This window comes from Benincasa hispida, chromosome 2, assembly GCF_027475165.1.
Source record: "Benincasa hispida cultivar pf3 chromosome 2, pf3_genome.v1.1, whole genome shotgun sequence".
NCBI lineage: Eukaryota > Viridiplantae > Streptophyta > Magnoliopsida > Cucurbitales > Cucurbitaceae > Benincasa > Benincasa hispida.
The window spans coordinates 30,264,191-30,287,501 of record NC_143479.1 but is presented as its reverse complement, the minus strand read 5'-3'; the positions used below and the strand labels follow the sequence as shown (position 1 = coordinate 30,287,501).

At 34.2% G+C, this 23,311-nt stretch overlaps 2 protein-coding genes and 1 long non-coding RNA gene across 8 annotated transcripts; 1 reads left to right on the top strand and 2 right to left on the bottom strand.

Annotated features, from left to right (window-relative positions):
• Positions 1–306: 306 nt before the first annotated feature.
• Positions 307–1,666, bottom strand: LOC150037807 (uncharacterized). The gene is made up of 3 exons (XM_090311032.1): positions 1,606–1,666; positions 1,025–1,130; positions 307–931 (listed from the first exon to the last, which is right to left on the bottom strand). The coding sequence occupies exons 1-3, from the start codon at positions 1,664–1,666 to the stop codon at positions 307–309; spliced, it is 792 nt and encodes a 263-aa protein (XP_090167158.1).
• LOC120071237 (tetratricopeptide repeat (TPR)-containing protein) lies at positions 1,188–15,163 on the top strand. 6 transcript variants are annotated; one of them, XM_039023385.2, is made up of 21 exons: positions 1,267–1,816; positions 1,905–1,969; positions 2,056–2,167; positions 3,018–3,391; positions 4,188–4,290; positions 4,482–4,589; positions 4,733–4,914; positions 5,352–5,547; positions 6,230–6,487; positions 7,242–7,391; positions 7,996–8,074; positions 8,845–8,958; positions 9,089–9,255; positions 11,110–11,231; positions 11,831–11,954; positions 12,059–12,130; positions 12,299–12,425; positions 12,650–12,764; positions 13,502–13,692; positions 13,804–13,916; positions 14,644–15,163. In XM_039023385.2, the coding sequence occupies exons 4-21, from the start codon at positions 3,057–3,059 to the stop codon at positions 14,905–14,907; spliced, it is 2,820 nt and encodes a 939-aa protein (XP_038879313.1). In that variant the 5' UTR covers positions 1,267–1,816; positions 1,905–1,969; positions 2,056–2,167; positions 3,018–3,056; the 3' UTR covers positions 14,908–15,163. The 6 variants fall into 6 exon arrangements, with proteins under 6 accessions (XP_038879315.1, XP_038879313.1, XP_038879314.1 ...); XM_039023386.2 differs by having other exon boundaries at positions 2,056–2,220; XM_039023388.2 differs by having other exon boundaries at positions 1,459–1,816; positions 1,905–1,976.
• Positions 15,164–16,532: 1,369 nt separating this feature from the next.
• On the bottom strand, positions 16,533–19,581 carry LOC120071652 (uncharacterized). Its single transcript, XR_005480306.2, has 3 exons — positions 18,686–19,581; positions 17,870–18,598; positions 16,533–17,116 (listed from the first exon to the last, which is right to left on the bottom strand). It is a non-coding gene; the product is annotated as an uncharacterized LOC120071652 (long non-coding RNA).
• Positions 19,582–23,311: the final 3,730 nt, after the last annotated feature.

Here is a 23,311-nt window from a genome sequence, read left to right as displayed (position 1 = left end):
GGCCACCTCCAACCTCCCTCACCATCCATGAACTCCGACAACCGCACCTTTAAACTACTCCTTGCATCATAAACCACCGTAGACCCATATGAATCCATAATCGCACCCCCCGGCAACCAAGGATCCCACCAAACAAAACAAGACCGTCCATTGCCAACCATCAAACGAACCAGATGCTTGAATCTATCTCTACAACGCAAGATAACCTTGAAGCACCAAGATCTCCCAACCTCACTCCGAATAGCCCACAAAGACCGCCCACGCAAAACATACGCCTCCACCCACGCCATCCATAATGATTCTGATTTAATTAAAAGAAGCCAAAGCAGCTTCATAATAGCAACTTGGTTCCATGAAGCCATATGTTTCACACCCAACCCCTCTCTCCCAATGGCAAGCACACCTCATCCACCCCACCCGTGCACCACCCCGACTCACCGCACTGCTCTTTAATAAATAACTACGTAAAAGACGATCAACCTCATGAGTTACATACACAGACAACACGAAGATGCTACACCAAAATACCTGAAAGGACTGTAAAACTGACCTAACAAGCTGCAACCTCCCAGCAAAAGAGAGGGACCGCGTCGCCCAGCTTCTAATACGAGCTGTGATCCTCTGTATCAGAGGCACACAATCCACAACCCTCAACTGACCAGTCAATAAAGATAACCCCAGATACCTAATAGATAGTGAACCAAGAAAGAATCTCATAAACGCAACAAGCTCCTCCGCCTCACCAAACTCCACACCTGCAACAAATATGGAACTCTTCCCAACATTTGCAACTAACCCAGACAACCCTGCAAACTCCGCCAGGACCTGCCTCACAAGCTCCAAAGAATCTCTCTCAGCTACACAGAAAATCATCAAATCGTCTACAAAAAGCAAATGAGTCAGGCCCACACACTCATACCGATCATGGAACCTAAACCACACAAGAGGTTTATTCAACAACCTGAATAAGACCTCCATCACCATCACAAATAAAAAAAGAGACAACAGATTCTCCTGTCTTAACCCCTTCCTACCAGAAAAAACCCCCTCAAGGGAATCATTAATCATCGTAAAGAACGTAGGCAAAGTAACACAAGCCCTCACCCAACTAACAAACTGAAGGGGCATATCTATAGCCAGCAACACACCAAACATAAAATCTCAATTGACCGAATCGTACACCTTCTGAAGGTCTACCTTCAACACACAACGCGACTTCCCTCTGCCCTCCTTATAACTCCACAAACCCCTAACACAATAAATATTATCGAAAATCGATCTACTAGGAACAAACATTCATTATTTTTGTAGTCCTCAATTAGTTGCTACTATATTTACTATAATTTTTACTATTTTACCTTCATTGTTTTTTATTATTTATTACTGTATTTACTATTTCATTTTTAAACGAAAATAATTTGCACGTAGTATTATAACCTAATCTAAAATAATCTACTCATACTCCCCCCTTCGTTTTCTTCTTCTTCTTCGGGGTTACCAGCCGCCGCCGCCGCCGTTCCCACGCCGCCATTGTGCTCAGACCACCGTCTCAACTCAGCCGACGACCAGCCGTTGATCGTTGCCGTCGTGTCGCGCGCCGTTTACCTGCGCCAGCCGCGGACGTCAGCCAGCCGTCCGTCCACCGCCATCCACTGCCAGTCGCCATCGTTGCCGAGCGCGGCCGCCGTGAGTTCGCCGGAGTTGGTTTTTGGGTAAGATTTTGGTGAGTTTTGGGTTTTGAGTGTTAGGTTTGAAGTCTTGAAAGGGGGTTCAACATGCTGTCCAGCAGGGATTTTGATCGGTTGGCAAGTTATTGGTGAGCTTTCTTTGGGTTCTTGGTTAGCTTTGAGCACTCGATAAGTTTGACATTGAGTTAATGCTTAATCATAGTATTTTGACCTTAGATTCGAGCTTTGGAGATGGTTAGCGCATTGTGCAGCAAGATTCAAGAGCATTTGGCAAGTTTTTGGTAAGAAGTAAGACCTTGAAACTAATGGGAATTATATTGCTTGTTGGAAATTGGATTTCTAATCCTTAGTATTGAATTTTGCATAGATTGGGACCTTTGTTTGGAGCTATTTGGGATAAATTTGTGATCGAGAATTTTACCTAAAAATTGGACATAATTTTGGTTCACGTACAATAGTTGATTCAAGCTTTCTTAAAGGTACAAGTGGAGATTGATTTGCTTGGGTATATATATTTGGGATTGTTTTTAAGGTAAGTAGCTTTGCTACTGGAATTGCCTTAAGTGTTAGGCAAAAATAAGATATATGTTGATGTACATGTTTATATGCGATTTATCATGAAACTATGAACGTATGTCATGTGATTTACTATGAAAATTTATGAATGATTTACTAAGCACATGTTTTCAAGAGATCTAGTCCATGAAAATGATGTACTAGGTTTGATTCATTATTATGACATTATGCATGTTTGTCAAGACTGTTTAGCATGATATTAGTTACAAGATTTCATGTGGGACTCGTGCATATGTGATTGTTACATAAAACTATGAATTAGGATGCGATCTCTTTTCCTTTCCACAGTATTTGACGGCACGAAGGTAGTTCATGTCCAAGGGCCCTAGAGCAAAAAAGTGATGTGCTAGGGTTGGTATATATGAAGTGATATGTACCTAGTGGGGACGGGTGTATGACCGAGGTGCACGCTCAGTGGGTTGTGTGTGTACGAAAGAGATATATACGTAACCATGTCCTCGAGTGTCTTCTTTTCAATGGTGGTTACTTATACATATTTGGCTTGTATTATTGGTTCCTAAGAAATTTTGGGGTTAGGGAAGTTTAAGAACTCCAGGCACTGAGTGCCAATTGTTTGCTGAAACTATTTTTCCTTAATTCTTTTTTAGAGAATTGCTTGAGAGGTTTACCTCTGGAAATTTCAAGTGCTTCTTTTGACTGTTAGATGCCACATTGTTATACATGTGGTTTCTTAATGCTATTGAATCATTCATTCCATTTATGTTACTAAATTTGTTGATGTTTCTTGCTCAGAAAATTTTCTTTCAAGAGTTTCCAGTGTCATGCATTTGAATGGAAAAGGAAGGGAATACAGTTTCTGACAATGAAGAGGTTCCTGGTGGCAATATGAGCGTTTTAGGAGCGGGAAAAGAGGTTGTAGAAACAGGAGTGGAGGATAGAGAGGAGGAGGAGGAGGAAGAGGAAGAAGGAGAGGAAGAAGTGGAGGATGAAGGAGAGGATGATATTGAAGAAGAAGATGGTTACATATTCAAATTTAAGGCTGGAGAAAATCCATTTGATTTTGTTGAAGGGACAGATTTTAGCATTCAACCATATAAAAAATTTGAGCGCCTTGAATATGAAGCTCTTGCTGAGAAAAAGAGAAAAGCTCTTGCAAATGGTCAGAGGTAAATTTTATTCTATACTATCTGTTCTTTTACTCCCTTTTTATTCTTATTTTTCTCTCACCCTTTTTCGGGGGTGGAGGAAAGTTGCCTTCTATTGACAGTATTTACTGGAAAAATACTGGAAGTATGGCATCTACCTGCAAAGGTTTTATTGAAAAATATAGAAACCATGGTCCTACCTGGCATCTGCAAAGTTTATAACAATCATTTAAGTTACTGTGAAATTGGTGATAAGATGATGGAATGTTGAAATGCAGTGTCTGCAGAATTTATTTTGGTTTCTCTATTGTATTATGGTTTATTAATTCATGCTAGTTATATCAATTTTGAAAATTTCAAATTTAGAGTGGTGCATTTTGGTATTAGAAAGGTAGTTTTTCATTCATCCAAATGCATGAGCTAAAACAAAACCTATGCTCATGCCTAGCTTCGTACTAACAAACTCATAGTGCCAACTGCCACTGAATATTAATTAACTGATTTCCAACTACACTTGAGTTTTGGGTCGTTAAGTGAGCACCTTTTAGCTAGTTTATAAAAAAAAATGTTATATTGTTTACGGACTAAGAACCCTGCATATCAACAAACAGTAGTGTATTTTGCATGCATCTTGGAGAAAGATTCAATTCTGGTTGGATTATTTATTTATTTTTTGTTTTTTTATATTAGCTCAAACTTAACCTTCTTAATTGTTCCAGTTGCATTCTTCGTGATTCTAACTTACTTCAATGGGATAATATAAGATATCATGGTATGAAATTCATATAATTTCCTTTCTTTGTCCCTGTAAAAACAGTGAGAGAGCTGCAAAGAGGGGCAGGGTAGAAGATATTCCTGGTGCAAGCTTTGATGAAATTTTGGAAGCTATGAATTATGGATCCAGGAGGAAGTTAAAGGAGGTAACATCCATACTAATGTTATTTTAATTAAGCATAGGAAGCTTTGGGCTGTTGAAAAAAGTCATTTTGTCATCCTCTTCACTCTGCCACATTATCAATATTCTGCACTATATTGGGCCTTCTATTGGTTTTCTATATTTTCTGTAATCTATTATCTATTCTAAGTTGCAAGCTTTTCTGTGTCCTTGTAGCCTAAAAAAAGAGGTAGACGAAAAGGATCAAAGAAAAAACTTAATCGTGATGTTACAAAGTTGCTTGGTGATGCAACATTATGTTATGCTCAAGGCCAGCATGAGAAGGTACAAAATCTTAGAGATGATCTTCTTCCCTTTGAATAGTTACTGTTAAGTCTTCACAACATAATGCCTACAAAGAAAACAAGCGAAACAACCTTTTTCTTTTCATGTCATTGGATTTACTCCTTGAAACATTATGTTTGTAGGCTGTATCTATATTGCGTCAAGTCGTTCTGCAAGCCCCAGATTTACCTGATTCGTACCATACGCTTGGACTTGTTTACAATGCAATTGGTGATGATGTAAAAGCCATGGGATTCTACATGCTTGCTGCACATTTAATGCCAAAAGATTCATCTCTCTGGAAACTGCTATTTTCATGGTCAATGTGAGGTCCTCTTCCATCTATGAGTATATTTCTTAGAAGGTGATATAATGCTTTTGTAAAATTAAGATCCATTTTGTTTATAATTTCATATTCAACTTGGCATCAAATAGGCCAAGTTCATTAGAACGTTCTTGAGAAACCATCTTTATATATTTATGTGTTCCGTCTTTACATTATCGATGTAAGGAAGTAAATGACAGACACAGAAGTTTGAGGCCAGGACATTGACGTTGAACAATTGCATCTTAAAGATCCTTCATCCTTGATTAGAATTGAAGGATGTATCTTGTGTATATTGTATGTGACATACACCTAAGAAGTATAGGCTAATTTAAGAATTCTGGTCATGTCCATGTTCCTGTGAACCATTACTTTTAGTTTTAGTGTATGGAATAAAGAAATATGATTCACAGCTTGTAGATATTTAACATGTGCAGTGATCGAGGTGATATTGATCAAGCAAGCTACTGTCTTTCTAAAGCAATAAAAGCAGAGCCTGATGATATTGATTTATTATTTCATCGTGCATCACTCTACCTTGAGCGTGGAGATTGTGAAAAAGCAGCTGAAACATATGATCAGATTCATCAACAATGCCTTGGAAATGTTGAAGCACTCATGACAGGAGCCAAGGTTTGATGTTTTATCTCCTAATTTTCCATTGGGTTTGACTTCCTTAGCCTTGAACACTTATGATTCTGCATTAATTTATACACGTTTTTCTTAGTTTGAAAAACTACCACTGTTTTCCTGCATGGTTTGTATTTGGCCAATCAAAATTTCTTAAACTATTTTATCTTCTCCGGTTAGAATGACATTAGTTATTTTTCTCTTCTCAAGTTGGATTTTCCAAGCTTTGCAAGTTACAAATATATATCTATAGAAAACACTGCAATCAAGAGTTTGTAGTTCCAATCTTCTATTAGCCACAATCCAAGAGGTTTTACTTCTTGCCAAATTACTTTTACTTGAACTAATTATGTTATCCATGTTATTCAATCCACGACTTGCAGTTTATAATTTTAATGAAACACAACCCCAAGCAGTCTTGATATAAAATTCCTACTCCCTAGTTAAATTTACTTCTTACAAGTTTTGAAATAATGAAGCTTATTATTGTTGGAACTTATAAAGTCTGAGGATGTGTTTTGCTGTTGTCTGTTGTTTATTTCATCACAATACAAGCCCACTTGTGTTGTTGTTTCGTTATTTCATAGTATGAGTCAATTATCTTTGACTTCTAAGCTTCAACTATTCTTGATGAGGAATTGTATCTGATTCCTCCCCCCGACTATGTCCTGCTTTCCCTTGCTAGCTGTACCAAAAATGTGGTCATCTTGAACGTGCAATTTGCATTCTTGAGGACTACATCAAAGAGCATCCAACTGAGGCTGATTTAGATGTGGTTGATCTTTTAGCTTCTTTATACATGGGAAATAAAGAATTCAGGAAAGCTCTTGAGCGCATTGAGCATGCAGATGAGGTGTACTGTGCAGGAAGTGAGCTACCTTTAAAATTGACAACTAAAGAAGGAATCTGCCACGCTCATCTTGGAAATATGGAGAAGGCAGAGGTCAGTGTGGTCTTCAATGCATAACTACCAATAAGGAAATGCTATTAGTATTTATTTATCCATAGCTAGCCAACTTAGTATGATTTTCCTTTCATTCGAAGTTAAACTTTCGTTTTCTATATTTAGTTTCACTTCGTCTTCATATAACACCTTTTATTTATTTATTTTATTTTATTTTTTTATATAAAAAACACAAACACAAAACAAAACATCTTAACACACTGTTTAGAAGTATAGCAAACAAGAATTTCTTCATTAGAAGATGTTTTTTGTGGCATGTTTGATTTATGTATGTTTGGATACCAATGATGGTCAGATTTAGATTAGATAAATAACTTAGGGACATAGTTAGCCTTCTGTATTGGTGGGAAGTTGAAATAATTCAGTTAAAGGCTGTCCGATATTTTGCTTTTAGATTTATACTTATTTCTGGTTGTGGAGAAAATGTTGTTACTCCCCCTCCCCTCTCTCTCTCTATCTCTCTCTCTCTATCTCTCTCTCTCTATATATCTGATTCATGGTACACTTAGAAATTACAGCCAATAAAGTAACGTGTGGAGATGCAACATTTTAGGTATGCCATGTTCCATTGTAGGTGGGGCCTCTTCTTTTATGGTAGGTTTTGGTATTTATGTCAAATGATCATTTCTATAGCTCACTGTGTATGCTATCATCTCTTGGGTGGGAGTGATAATATGTCTGCGTCTGTCTTGAGTTTAAAAATATTGTACTTACCAATTTATATTACCATTAGTGCCTCTTTGCTAATTTGGGATGGGAAACTGCCGATGATCACTCAAATTTGATGATTGAAGTTGCAGACTCGTTGCTGAGTCTTAAGCACTATAACTTGGCATTGAAGTATTATCTCATGTTCGAAGAAGTAAATGCTGGAGGAAACATGGTAAGCTGATTATGGTTTTCAGTTTTTCTTTAAGTGTGGTGTTGGAAGCGACGGGTGAGGCTTGACTTTCAAGTTGAACTGCTTGCATTTTTAGCGTAGTGTTAGATATTCTATTAGATCTTTTGGTAAGATTATGATTGCTACATCCTCTTTGCATGCATGTCTTAGGCTATGTGATAAGAAATTCTCAAATTATTGTTGTTCTTATTATGTATGCTGCATTTTCTTCGATCAATTATTTTTTTCAGCCTTAATCTTTCCTTTCCAACTGCATAATCGGCTCAACCTAATTTTCATACTCACTTTTCCATGTTTCTACATCACATTTCTTACAACTAAACTAAATATTTATTACTTATCATCAATATACAACCAGTGATTCTTGTTTCCTTCTCTTGATTTTGCTTTTTTTTTAAAAAAAAAATGATAAAATTGAGGATTGAACCTGTAATTTTCCAGCTTCAATTGCTTAATTCAACTAATTTTATCTAGTCATATTTTTTAATCTTTAGAAGGGTTAGGGTACTAAGATTCATTTGAACATTACTCCTTGAGTTTTCTTTTGTACTTCACCCTGATTAACAAGGCCTAACTTTTGTAACAGGGGATTTTATACCTAAAAATTGCCCAGTGTTACTTATCAACCAATGAAAGAGCACAGGCAATTGTTTTCTTTTATAAAGGTGAGGCAAAGTTCTCAGGATGATTTGATTAATGGCAGCTAAAGTTTGTTTGTTTTTAGTCCAACATCATCTCATGGTTGATATCAAAATCATATCTCTATCTGTAATTTTTTCTTTTATCCATGCAATTCTCGGTTACTTATAAAGAGGAAGATGCACTTTACTGAATTCACTTGTCTTTTTATTTTTCTTTTCTTGTTTTTTTGAAACAAAAAATAAACTTTACACGTCGAATGTTACCATTAAAGTCTAGAATTGAACCAAATAAAACGTGAAGTTATATCTCAAAGAACCTTGAACCAAACCTTACAAAATCTCCTGACTTGTGTTAATTATAATTGACTGATTTATAATTGGAAAACCTTCAGCTCCTATCAATAAAAACTCGAGAAGAGGCATGAAACTTTGCTAAATCAAGCACCTCCCACCAATCTGTTGCATGTTAAAATTATGAAAAATTTCTTTCCAGCCAAACATTCGACATGGAAGATTTGACGACATTGGCCCGTAGAAGAACTTTTACCTCTCTCTCTTTGTAGTTTCTTCCTTTTTCTTTTCCCTCTCTCTCTTTGTAGTTTCTTCCTTTTTCTTTTCCCTCTATCTATTTATCTATTTTTACTTTTTGTTGCTTTATAAGGGATGGCCAAAGAGAAAATAATCCATATTTCTCGCCAAAGAGAGTTTTAACTCCAAGAAAAACTCAAAATTTATGGAAATTGGTACCAAATCTTAAGTGAGTTTGTAAGTACTTGACAAATGTTCCTTTGCAGTGCTTCAACATCTTGAAGATAACATTAATGCTCGATTAACTTTGGCCTCCCTCCTCCTTGAGGAAGCTAGAGATGAAGAAGCCATTTCATTACTATCTCCTCCAAAAGATTCAAGTATGTGTTCATTAAACAACTACCATGTGCTTTATCACTGATTCACTAGCAAGTTAAAAGATGGATGGAGCTAGCAGGTATTTCTCACAATGCTTATTAAATGTCTTTGGGTACTTCTGACTTTATGCAGATCCAACTAGCTCATCTTCCAGCAAATTAAAACCTTGGTGGTTCAATGAGAAAGTAAAACTGAAGCTTTGCCACATATACAAAACTAGAGGAATGCTTGAGAGCTTCGTTGAGGTGATCTTTCCTTTGGTCCGAGAGTCCTTATATATTGAGACTCTTCAAGAAAAGGTAATTAAAATTACGTGGCTGAAAACCTTTTTCTTTACTGTGGTCCTTAACTCTTTCCTAGTTATAACAAATTTTTAGTCTAGGCTTTGAAAATATGAATACATAGGGGTAATATTGATGTTCACCTATTTGCCTATATTCATTCTCTTGTCTACTTGGATCTCTAAGCTCTAGGTCCTTTCTCATGTCCTAAGGACACATTTTCTGAACCAATAAATTTCCATCAATCTCTTAGCTTTTGTTGATTGGGCTAATCATGAGTTGTATTGTATTGGAAGATGTTAAAAATACATGGCCAAGAAGAGGCGATATGTAACATAATTACCCTGCATGATGATTTGAATTTGTTTTTGTAATTTAGGGGTATAGCTCAATTGACATAAAAGTTCAAGTGTTTAAAGTTCGAATCCCCCTCCTAGCATATTATTGAACTCAAAATTAGTTTTTTTTGGTAGTTCAAGTGTTTTTTCATGTTCATCTGCAATATCACTTGGCTTTAGAAATCAATTATTGGCTCTGAACTTTTAGGATTGCCATTAGACATACAATACAAGAGACTTCTAACTCAAAATTTTTCATTAAAAGTCGTTGAGAATGATCGAAGAAAATAAAGATTCATGGGGAAAAGAGTTGTTTCGGGGTGGGAAGAGATTGAATTTTATTGGTTATCCCTTAGCGTTACATTATTTGTCATAATGTTAATAGAATTAAATTTACCATAACCCATTAACTTATGTTTTTTGGTCAATCGGTGATTTGATATGGTATTAGAGTAAGAGGTCCTATGTTTGAACTCCTGGAATATCATTTCCTCCCCAGTTAATATTGATTTCCACTTGTTAGATCTTCTACAAACTTTCAAGCCAAGTGGAGGAATGCAAAAGTGTTGATAATTAAATTTACCATAACCCATCAGCTTAAACTTTTGTGTCAATCGGTGATTTGTGATTATCCATGCAAAACTTTCTTCTTATAGAAAGAAATGTGAGATGTGAATTTGCATTAATTCACCGAGACGCCAGGGCACAAACACAGGCATGTCATGGATTCGAGAACATGTCAATTTCTCAAAAAACATGTTGGAGACATCTTTTCTTCAAAATTTTTAAAAATATATAGAATATGTGTATGAATTGATATATCGATACTTTATAGACAAACATGTAAGTTTAACATAAAAATAAATTGTGTTTCACTAATAACATATAAAATTAAGGCCTGTTGAGACTATTTGAGAACTTAAGATTTAGTTGGCTGTGAATAGAGGAGGAAGATATAGAAGGATTTAGTTGGCTATGAATAGAGAGAGAAGATGTTATCCTAGTACTTCAGGGATGATCCATATATAAGAATTAGTGTCTATAAGAACAACTCTATTTCATTTCTCTTACTTTGTGAGTTAAATATTTCCAAAGGTTTGTTTAGCAGTGTCGAGCCATATCCAACCGTGTCCAACACATGTCTGGACGTATCGATGCCCATGCTTCCTGGACCGAGGCTAAAGATTTGAATGTCCTTTATTATTTTGACTTTGATCCTTGTTCTTGCCCTTTGTCAGATTCAGAATACATTAGAAAAGCAATTGATAGCGAAGGTCTATGGACTTGTTTCATTGTCGATTTTTGTTTCTTGGATATGCCCACCTCAATGAGCAATTTTCCTTATTAGTATGTTTGCAGTTATGGCTATTATTTAAGAATTTAAGATATCTGTTATCTGTAACCATTACAAAATCTTTAGATTCTTATCTCTCAAATTTCTTCAATTTATCTTTTCAATTTATTTATTCCTTTTGAAAATTTCAATTCTAGATCCCATGTCATTTCTTTAACAAGAACTTTGTCTGGGTTCTAGATTAAAGTGAACAAGAAGAAGCTTCCAAAGAGGGTTTTGCTGGAAAGAGTCAAAGTACTTGATGGACGTGAATCTGGTAACCTATTTCGTGGATTCAGACCTGTAGCTCCTAAATCAGATTTGTAAGTACTGAAAGGTCTTGGCACGGTCTTGACACTATGTTGTAGGAATATAATTTTTAACACTATTACATAGTAATATTAATATTACTACACTGTGGTTAGTATTGTCAGGCTCTTCATCTGTTGGTTAAAAGTAGGTCTTGGTGCTGATCGTTGACTTGAGCTTTTATTTCCTTTGTGATCACCGTTTCTAGACTTCTAGTTCCTGCCCTTTCTCCATTTTGTCAAGAAAATTAAATCTAATTGATCATATTCCTGTGCAATGTTAAAATGGTTTCTACTCGTATTTTGAAACTAGCATGTCCAATTTCACATCTGAAATACTTCATTAGTTCTAGATATATCAAGTAATAAGCCTAAAAGTTTTCTCAATATTCAGTCCTGACTAAATAACAGCTCCTATTTAAATCAACCAAAAAGAAAAAAAAAAATCCTATTTATGGTTTCAAAAAGCAACGATTCAGTTAAGATTTGGGTTTCCATAACCTTTGCTTCCTGCTGTTTGTCTTTTCATAAATCCTGTTTCTTTTTTTATATACTATTTCAACATCTTTGCTTTAAAGGAGCCTTATGAAGGCTTCTATTTGTGCTTGAATTAGATCAAAAGCGTCCAGAGCAAAGAGATTGCTTCAAAAGCGGGAAAGAATCAAGGAAGAAAAGAAGGCTAAAGCACTGGCTGCGGGAGTTGATGTGAACTATGATGATTTAGATGATGAGCCAGCGGTAAATGTTTTGGTTGTTTGTTCATTTTTATTGCATATGAGCTTTGCACATGCTAGCAAAAATTCAACTAAGAGTGCTTTTTCTTTCATCTGTGATGTCTTTAGCTACGGATGCACCGAGAATCCCCCCTGCCTAATCTTCTGAAGGAAGAAGAATATCATAATCTTATTGTCGATGTTAGTACCTCTTATGTTTTTCTCAATCTTTGTACTCTCCTCTTTCTTTATCATTCCATCATGCCAAATAAACATTAATCATGTATCCATCTTTATGCAGTCCCATTTGTTTCATTACTTGACTCCCATTTAATCAAACGCCTAATGCTTTCCTTGTGATTTTCATAGTTGTGCAAGGCATTGGCTTCCTTGGGAAGATGTTCTGAAGCTTTAGAGATTATAAGTCTAACTCTAAAGTTGGCTTTGAACTCATTATCCATAGAAAGGAAGGAAGAACTCCAGTTACTTGGAGCTCGTAAGTACTTTTGCAAGTAGTATCATTTGTTACATCTATCTTTTCTGTTTTCCACTTTGGTGCTAGATCTGTTGCTTGCTTCAAAAGGAGTTGGTCAACTAAATTCTCTCCTTGAAGGCCTTGAATTATATTCTCTCATCATACCTCGGGAATTACATTGTTTGGTTTTTTGAACTTGAGGCATGTACCTTGTCTCTTTCTCATTGTTTACTTCATGTTCACAGAATTAGCATTCAGCTCAACTGACACCACGCATGGTTTCAACTTTGCAAAGCACGTTGTTAAGCAGTACCCTTACAGCATCTCTGCTTGGAACTGCTATTATAAAGTAGCTTCAAGGTATTTGAGTGTGTGATATTTTAGTTGGTTTGAAACAAATATCTATTTGTATTTGTTGTACCTAAAAAAAAAATTATCTATCTGCATTTGAGACATATTTTATTCCAAAACACAAAGGATAGAAAAAATTGTAGGGAGATAATAGGGATCTCCTCCTGAGCACGGAGGATACCTTGTATCCCCTCAATGAAAGCTACTTTCTCATAATTCCCCTCCCCAATCAGGAGGCAGTGTGTTGTCCTCAAAAAGAACGCCTAAGTTTCTATTAAGATCTTCAGCACTTGTTTGGTAAGCAATATGAAAATAGCACCTTAAAATTAGTAGTCCTCGAATCATTCTCACCAAAGGATAAAATGGTTTCACAAGAGTCAGCCCTTGAATTCCCTTTCTCGCAAATTTCACCCCACCCCAATTTCCTGTCAAAGTTGATTTAGTTCATTCCAGCACTTTCAACCATTTTTTTTTTCATTTTATTAGAATAAATATAAAAAATGCGAGGTGAGGATTCAAATCTATGATCCTAAGTAAGTTAGGGATCTCCCCCCCACCCCAAATAAACTAAAATCAGGGAAACCATTTTATCCTATGGTGAGAGTTTTGACCCACAAGTTTGGAAAAAGTAAGACTTATTTACTCCACATCTCTAATAAATTAGTACTTCCATAGGAGCATTATGCTTATATGTTTTTTTTTTTCCTTATCCAAAAATTACATCTTGAGGCTTTCGTGTATTCTAGTTTGACGAATCGAGATTCAAGGCATTGCAAGCTTCTGAATAGCATGCAAGCCAAATACAAAGACTGTGCCCCACCCTATATCATTGCCGGGCATCAGTTTACCAACATTAGCCATCATCAAGATGCTGCAAGGAAATATCTTGAAGCTTATAAAATCATGCCGGATAGTCCCCTAATTAACTTGTGTGTTGGTATGATTCTTGTTCTTCATGTCTTAACTAGAACTACATTTATAAACTCTTAATTTGAGAGATACTCATTGCTTTTATGCTTGCCACAATATTCTTCCTCGGCCTAAACAGGATCGTCCTTAATCAACTTGGCTCTTGGATTCCGTCTTCAAAATAAGCATCAGTGTGTTGCGCAGGGCTTGGCCTTCCTCTACAAAAATTTGAAGCTTTGCGATAACAGCCAGGTATTCTATTATTATTTTCTAATTGCACGAGTCATGATGTTATGTGGTTAAAAAAGTTTGACATGGACAAGCTAACCAGGAAAATGAAATGTTTTGTCACTTAAGCTACATTTATTGATGAGTAGTTTTTTTCTTTTTAGTAAGAAACCGAGTGAGAAAAATGAAAGAATATATAAGGGCATCAAAAAACAAGCAGATTATAAAAGTTTGTGATGCAAAAGATATGTTGTATTTTCTATGGAAGGAGGGCTAGATGTTGCGATAGCCCAAAGAAAGGGTCGTTAGTTGTTTGGTGGTAGGTGGGCAGGTAAATGGACGTGAAGACCGAGCGGATAGTATAGTTTTGGGGAAAAGTAGAAGGGAGGGACTAACCAAATGCCTATAACTTGCATTGACAGTTGCTGTGACTTTGCTGCAGCCACCAAGTGGCTAGCTCATTTGGCCATTAGCAAGAAATCTGGTTGGTTTTGGTCTACATATGTTTATCCTAGGCGAACTGGGTTTATAATTTCTAACAGATTGATCCCACTTACTGATCCTCGTTCTCTAAGCTGCATCTAGTTCTTATGTGTCATTGTAATTTGAGTATTAGATTCTTTTCATCTTATCAATAAAAAGTTCTATTTCTGTTTCTAAAATACTTCTCTAACAGATTGATCTAGAACCTGATTTTTCCACCAATCTTGTGAACATGATGTGATGTGTTTGCCCTGTTAATTATCTGTAGGAAGCCTTGTACAACATAGCTCGAGCATATCATCACATCGGACTTGTGACACTGGCTGTTACATACTATGAAAAGGTGCTTGCAACGTACCAGAAGGATTGCCCCATTCCAGAACTTTTTGGTGAGAATCGAAACATCAAGCATCAGAAATCAGTCTATTGTGACCTACGCAGAGAAGCAGCTTACAATTTGCATCTGATTTATAAAGAGAGTGGAGCTCTTGATCTTGCTAGACAAGTCCTAAAAGATCATTGCACATTTTAGGTACAAAGCACTTTTTTTGGACAGCAACTATATGTATTAGCAATAGCATGTAACAAGAAATAAAGTTATCTTATTTTGATAGGCACTGCACGTAGTTGAGGATGTAGGATATGGTAGTTGGAAGTGAAAGGATTAACTAATTTAACTCTACTGTCATGTAAAAACTCGGATATATTATTTTGTGACCGAGTTTATAAGGATACACTTGCTTATGTATATATTATCAATGAGGTCACATATGATTCAGTTAATTTAACTCGTCTTGTTATAACTAATATAGAAACTTCAAAGGTAATTTTTGTACGGAATTATTTAAAGTTCAAAAGTAAAAATAAAAATTTTCACAATTTAGGGTCTCAATTAAAATCTATTCTAGAATTTAAGGGAATCTCGTATGATTTAACCATCATAGCACATACATATTTTAATTTACTTGAAACAATCTTTTGGCAAACGTGAACTGAAACCAATAAGTGATCGCACATTCAAAAGTCATTTTGATTCATTTGTTTATTTCTTGTTTTATTCTAGAAAATTGACTTGGCAGATATTTAAAGTTAAAAAAGGAGACGAATGAGCCTAGTTTAACCTTAATTGATAGCTTATTCTCTTAAGGTCGGAGATTCAAATTTTACAAGACACTTTGAATAGTCGAGCTGGCCAGTGACCGATGTTTAATATATTGAAGAAAACCAATCTTCAACTGGCTTTATCAATTCCGGTATTAAATTGGAGTAGTCACAAAATCGGATGAATAACTAAGCTCAAATAGCCACATAAGAATGACAAAAGAATTATAAAGCATGTAGAGTACGGTTGAGTTGAGTCGTTAATAATTATCATTGTTGGTAATAGTTGTCTGTATTTGAGATACAAGGTTGAGCTAAGTTTGTATAGATTTTCTAAACCAAAGTCTATATTTGGGATGCAGAGTTGAGTTGGTCATTAGAGCTGATCGTTGGGATTGGCTAATAGATTTGGTAGTTGTCGAAGTTGATCATTAGAGGTGATTTTCGTCGGAATTGGCTACTTGGGAATGTCAATGTTGGTCGTTAGAGGTGATTGTCATCGAAGGTAGCTTTTGGTGGAGGCCATGCAAAGTTGGTCCCTACATGTGCTAACAGTTGTCACTAGCAGTGACCTCGAGTGGAGTCATTGAACACGTTGGAGGGGACGAAAAGTTTGGTTGAGTTGGAATGGATTGGTTAAAATAACAAATCCAACTCTATCAAGATTTAAAGTTAGTGGGAAAAGATTGAGTTGATAATTTTTACCAACTCTATTCAACTCATATTGGTTAGTCAAACACCCTTAAATGATTAGAAAAAAAAAAAATTGAATTACAAGAGGAAATAAAGTCTATGCTAATAAAATGTGTTGAAACTAAATTTCAATACAAAGTATAAGATGTGAGAAATAAAAATATTTTTTTTTTTCAAATTTGAAATTTTTTTTTTTTGTTTTAAATAGAAAAACTGTTGAAAATATTTTTAAATATAACAAACTGTCATTGTCTATCAATGATAGACACCAATAAACACGGATAGACAATAACATTTTGTTATATTTACATATAGGAGTTTCGACATAAAAGACCTTAAAATAGGGACTATATTACATTAATGTCTTGAACAATTTTTTTTTTTTTTTTTTTTTTTTTTTTTTTTTTTTTACAAAAAGGCGTATTGGATTTTGTTTTCCTACTAATGTCAATGACTATTTACAATTTAGCCCTTGGTTCCACACAAATAAATATAATTGTGATTTTATCTCCTCTATACACAAGTTTAGGGTTTCACGCCAATTAATGTTTCTTTTTATAAAAGAAAAATTATTGACTCTTCCACTTCCCCTTTCTTTTTCCTCCCTCTCTTTCCTCCTTCCGAAAATCTCACACCCTCCGCTGTCGACATTCACCCTTGGATTCGGCCAACCGTCGCCGTCACGGTTCACCAATCCACCATTCGCTCATTAGATTCGACCATCGCCGTCAGCCACCGTTTGCCAGTATGCTGCGCGCCATTTGTCCTCATTCATCAATCATTCATCCATTGGAATCAGTTGTTCGTCCTCGTTCATCAACCTTCTGATCGTCGACCGTGGGTCACCAAGGTAAGCCGCTATTTGCCTTCCTGTTGTGTGGTTTGCTCCCTTCCATTGTGCTGTGCACCAAGATCCAGTCACCTATACAAATCCGTGGCAGCCATGGCTGAAGAAGAATAAGAGATGAAGATGAAGGATTGTGTTATAAACCCCCATATGAAGATGGACTTTGTTCGTGCTACCTATACAAATCCGCCACACCAAGACCGATGAGAACTTTTCTTTTTCCTTATTTTGTAAACCCTAAATATATATGTTATAAGCCCCCAATGAAATATGCATTCCTTTACTTGATATATATAAGATCTCTTTCTTCTTCTTTCTCTCTCTTTTTTACTCATTTCCACACAATAAAAAAAATTTGACTCTTTCATGTAGGAGCTCTAAGACTGATGTGTTGCATCAATCCTTCTTCTCGACAATTTTTTTTTTCTTTCCTCCTTCTTTCTCCTTCTTTTCCCTCCAATTTCTTATTTTCTTTTCATTCTTCATTCTTCCAAAAAAAAAAAAAAAAGGAAAAAAAAACTTATTGATGGATTAAGAATTAGGGATGTTTGTAGGCTAGGTTGGATTTAAAAAGAGATAAATAGAAATTTAAAGGCGAACTAGATTTGTTATAAAACTTAATTTTAAAATTTTATTACATTGTTACTAAAAACTAGTTTTTATATAAAAAAAAAAAACAAAATAATTGTCATTCATACATTATTACCATGAAAATTAACGAACGGAATGAATTAATTAAGATTACAAAAGACAATGCTAATATAAAGCATTTCATTTTTTTCCTGCAAAATTATCATAAATACATACATATAAATATATAAAAATATATATAGTTCTGACATAACACACTTACCTTGAGCGAATGAAGATAATGCTCCAACCATCAAAGTGTTACCAGGATTGAACACAACAGCACCCAAAAAAACTAAGTTCATGAGGAAATTGTTTTCTATTAGGACCCTACCACAGATGAATGTTGCTCATATGAACCAATTGGTTTACTTTATAAATAATACAACAATCATAAAAATATATTAAAATTATAAGTACCAACTTGAAATTAAGTATTATAATAATAATAATAACAACAATGAGGAACTATAGAATCTGGCTCGTGATCTTCATACACGAGATTCTGCAGCCCATATAGTAGAAAAACAAATGAATCATTTGTGCAGAAATAACGTATAAAACAAGATTCTAAGAAGCCACCGATCCCTTTCTCCACAATCAGCTACTTGATTTGTATGCAAAATTTGGGAAGCTTCCAGATGCCTGAAACCTGTTTGATAAAATGCTTGAAAGGGATGTTTTCTTTTGGAATGCTCTGCTCTCTGCGTATGCTAAATATAAATTTGCATCCAACAGTCGAAAAGAGTCGCTCAAGCTTTTTAGAAGAATGCAGAGGGAAGGCTTTGCGCCCACAAAGTATATGAATGTAAGCACATTGAATGCAGAAATGGCAGCTAGGTATCCCTTTGAATTGGATCCTTGAAATGTTGTACCATATATTATGCTCTCAAATATGCGTGGGGTAGATGGAAGGATGTAGCATCAGTTAGGACTCTCACGAAGAGCAAGACTGTCAAGAAGTTTGGTGGGTCAGTTGGATTGAGATTGATCACATTCAGAAACAGAAAAATTATAAACTTGAAGAAGAAGGATTTACCCCTAATACTAATCTGGTTTTGCATGAGAGGATGAAAAGTTCAAGTCCATATGTCTCTGCAGCGAGAAACTCGCCGTCGCCTTCGGTTTGTTTAGAAAACAAAACTAATGGAATTAGTCCTATAAGGATCATAAAGAAAATTTGCATTTTGCGGCGATTGCCATGAAGTCGTGAAACTTGATGTTCTTTCAAGTTTCACCTACTGGTTAAACCGAAAACAATTAATTCTCTAATGTCATTCATGAGTGAAGAGAAACCGAAAACGAGGTCACAAAATCCCAAGAGGCTCTTATAAATATAATAATAATAAAAAAAGCCTAATGTCTAAAGAAACAGCTGCACTGAGGAGAGTTGGGTTGAGTTGGTGTTTTTTACCAACTCAATATTTGACAACGTTGGGGTTAAGTTGATTATTAATGCTTCCACTCATCGGTCTCCATTGGCGATTACCTCTACCACACTCCGGCGACATACTCCAATGACCACCTTCGGGTGGCCAACTCCGACAACCACCTCCAACAACACTCCAACAACCAATTCCAACAACCACTTTGGCAAAAAAAAGAAAAAAAAAACTCTGTTTTTCACGTTCATATGACGAACTTCGAAGAACTTTGAGTTCCACCAACTACCATCGATGACAACTCTAACAACTAACTCCAACGACTACCTTCACACAAGTAATTTCGACGACATACTCTACCTACCACTTTCGTGTGCCCAACTTTGATAACCACTGATAAATAGAAAACGGTGAGTTTAATTACCCACCATTTTATCACTACCATTCTCACTTGGGAAACCGTGTTTTCATTACTCTCTCCCCCCTCAATTATTTTATCGTTTCTCTCTCTCATGCTCTCTTTCACATTTATTCCCCTTCTCTCTTCTTTCGCCGTCTTATTCGTCTTTCTCATTTTCTCTCTACTTTCCCTGCTAGACTCGTATGGGTTTTATTTTCCCTTTTCTTTCTAACTCTTTTTTTTTTTCTTTTATTTATTTTCTTTCCATGACTATTCTTTTAAATCTAATTATTCTTCTTCTATTCCATTTTTTTCTTAGATCTAAAAAATATTGCATACGACGTCCTATTATTGTTTTACTAAACAAAAGTTCAACGATATGTTTTAGACAACCTATCTCTGGATGTTTTCAAATATTACATAATTCTAATGAAATAGTGAAATTTAAAATTATGGCTCAAGTTTTTTTTTTTTTTTTTTAAAAAAAAGATTGTTTGTACACTAATGCAACATAATAATAGAAAAAATAGACATCAATATTTCTAAAATCAATTCACCGGTTTTGAAAAAAAAAAGGTAAATCCATATTTCACAAATTGGTTAAAAAAAGACCATCTAATAGTTGGTTTTATGATTTAAATTATAAGATTTTGGATTTTTTTTTTTTAAGATTAACATTTAAGTGTCATTCCTTTTATCTAAAACAATGTCAATAGTTTTATTTGATCACATTAAGTTTTTCGGTCCTTTTTAATGTTTATGGTAATTAATCATTAAGTTGGGTTTTTTTAATGGAATAATCACTCCTATTTGAGTGTTTAAAAGATTGAATTCAAAATTTTGTGTTATGTATATGAATACTTTGTTGAGAATTTATTATGTTTTGATAATAGAAAAAAATTGGAAGTTTTTTGGTTTTTATCTCAGAAAAGTTAGAAAAATATGTGTATGGTTGAAAATTGAACTTAACAATAGCAAAAAAAAAAAAAAAAAAAAAAAAAAAAAAAAAAAAAAAAAAAAAAAAAAAAAAAAAAATCATTTACAAAAATAACATCAGATACCCCAACTCAACTCTGCATCCAAACACAAATAATAATTACCAACTCAACCCAATTTTACACACCAAACATAGACAATATAACTCTCCAAATAATAATTATCAACTCAACTTTATGTTTTTATCGTGCATCAAATGCCTCTTGATAGTGATCGCACATAACCTAAGATTGTCATTCATGCATCTTTGAACTGATTGAAACTTAATGATGCCATTGGTAGGGCTCTTCCAGCTATCGTAGAAGTAAAGTTTCTTGGTTTGACAGAGTTATGATTGTACTTTGTGCAGCAGAACCAAACAATGGAAACTTAGCTTATAATATGGCAAACATTTAGCACATTTAAGTCACTTGATGGCTTTATATAAAGCCACAGATATATGTACGTAGTAGTCTCAAGACAAAATTCATATTCTTCTTTTTGTCGGTCTCTGTTTTTTACTCTCATCTGTGGCTGTTTAATCAATTAGGAGAAGCAAGAAAAATGTGTTTAGCATTGGAACTTTCCTTCATAGGAGAGATGGAAATTATTCATCTATCTAACTCTAAAATATTAACACTATATTTTATTTCACTCACTTTTCGGTTACGGTTATAATTGTAGTCTCTGAATTTTAATACCATTATCGATTTAGTTTCCAGAAACTTATATCATATCCTTCAATTAAGAATTTTAATTGTCATGTGTCGATTTGATTACATGTAACGGTTAAATACTTAAAGGATACGAGAAGGAATAGAATTAAAACGTTCCTAAAATGAATTTCATAATCTAAAGTTTACAATTAAACAAAAATTCTTTAAATATAGGTTGGTCTACTATGTTGGTCATTTAATGTTATGTATGGGAATATTGATTTGTAGTCTGTAATTACTTGTTATATGAGAGATGTTGGTTAGGGGTGTTCAAATAACCCAACAACCCAAACAACTCGGACTACCCAACCTAAAATGTAAGGGTTGAGTTAGGTTAGTTTTGTTTTTGGGTTGGTTTGGGTTGGGTTGTGAGTTGGCTAAAAAAAATTTGGGTTGACCCAACCCAACCCCAATTTTGTATACATATATATATATATATTCCTCTTTATTTAAAGTTTGATTTCTTTGGATTAATTTTTGAATTTTTAATATTTTTCTTTTAAAATTGTTATGATATTTGTCTTTGTTTAAAGTTTACAATAAATATCATAGATATTTGGTATTTGGTATTTAGCATCTTAATTTTATGGGATTTTAGTTACTAGTTATGTGTTATATATAAATTTACATATTTTTCATTAAAAAAAAAAGTTATAACCCAACAACCCAACCCAACCCGAAATTTAAGGGTTGAGTTGGAAACTTTATTTGAGTCATTTGGGTTGCCAATCAAACCAAGCCGAATTTTCGGGTTGGTCCAAAAAATATCTTCAACCCAACCCAACCCAACGCAATCAATTTTGTTCTGTCCTCATCTTAATCTCCATTAAAAGCAATTTGATTGTCTAAATCAAAATTCCGACGTATAAAAAACACATGACTTTCATGTGACAACAACCGTAAGTTCGTAATTTAGAGAAGAAAAGGCTTGAAAAAAAAAATGTCTCTGATTCCAAAGTTAGAGATGAAGAAATATAGAATGGAGATAAAGTCAAAAGTTTATATTCCAAATTAAGGTCCTATTCAAGTTATAGTTATGTATTTACAGAGAGAATAAGTTGAAGTCTACCTTCTCCTCTTTAAATTAGAATGAGATGGATCGTTCTTCATCTTAATAAGTTATGATTAGATCTCAGTGGATCAATGTCAGTTGACATTTGGACTTATTTAATCTCAAGTCCACTTCATCTTGGATTTATCTTCCTTGTTGTTTTTCCTATTATTTTGTCAGGTCCAAATTCACCCATAATAATTATGCGATCAAAATTGTTAGTTCATTGTATTAATTTAATAGAAAATCGATTAAGACTTTTATTTTTTTTTGATAATATGGAAAGTAAAAATTGAACATCTAATTTTGAAGTTGATAATAATATTTTATATCAATTAAACTAAGCTCATTTCGACACGTGAAAATTAATTGACCATCATTAGCGTTATTTATTTTGAAAAGTGGATTGTATATTAGAACATTTAAATTGATTCATGCTTTTGCCTTTGTATAAGGAAATCTTTCTTTTTCTATCCCACTAAAAATTTATAATATAAGAGGAATAAATTTTTTTTTTTTTTTTTTAAAAAAAAACCTTAATCTGTTGGGCATTTTTACAACAACTCCTAAATTGGATATATATTTTTTAATCTGTTTATGTACGTATTTTTCATAATTTCCCTTTTAATCATTTAAATTTCAAAAATCTCATTTATATAAATGGATATTCGTGAAAGTTGAGATTTTGATACTTCGAAGCTCTAAATCTTTTGTCTTCAAGTTTCTATTTATTTTATTTTTATTTTTAATATATTTAATTTTTATAATTTTTAATTGAAAGTTGAACATCTTATTTCAAAATGTTATATTTTTTTAGTTGTTACCAATCGAGGTATTTTATGATTGGAGTGAAAAATTTTAATCGTATTTTATTTTATATCTTTAAAAAACGTGCTTATGTGTGAATCATTTATTCCACTCTTGATTTGAGACCTATATATATATATATATTAATTTATTTATTTTTTAATTTATAATGTACAATTTTAAAGTATGATTTTAATAAAATATGTTCTTTCCTTTTCTTCCTTTTTCACCACAATCTTCCTTTTTCTTTGTCCTTTCTATTCTCATGAATATTATGACTCTCTTGACACCCTAAAATTTAAATATGATAATATCAACCTATCATTTAAAATGT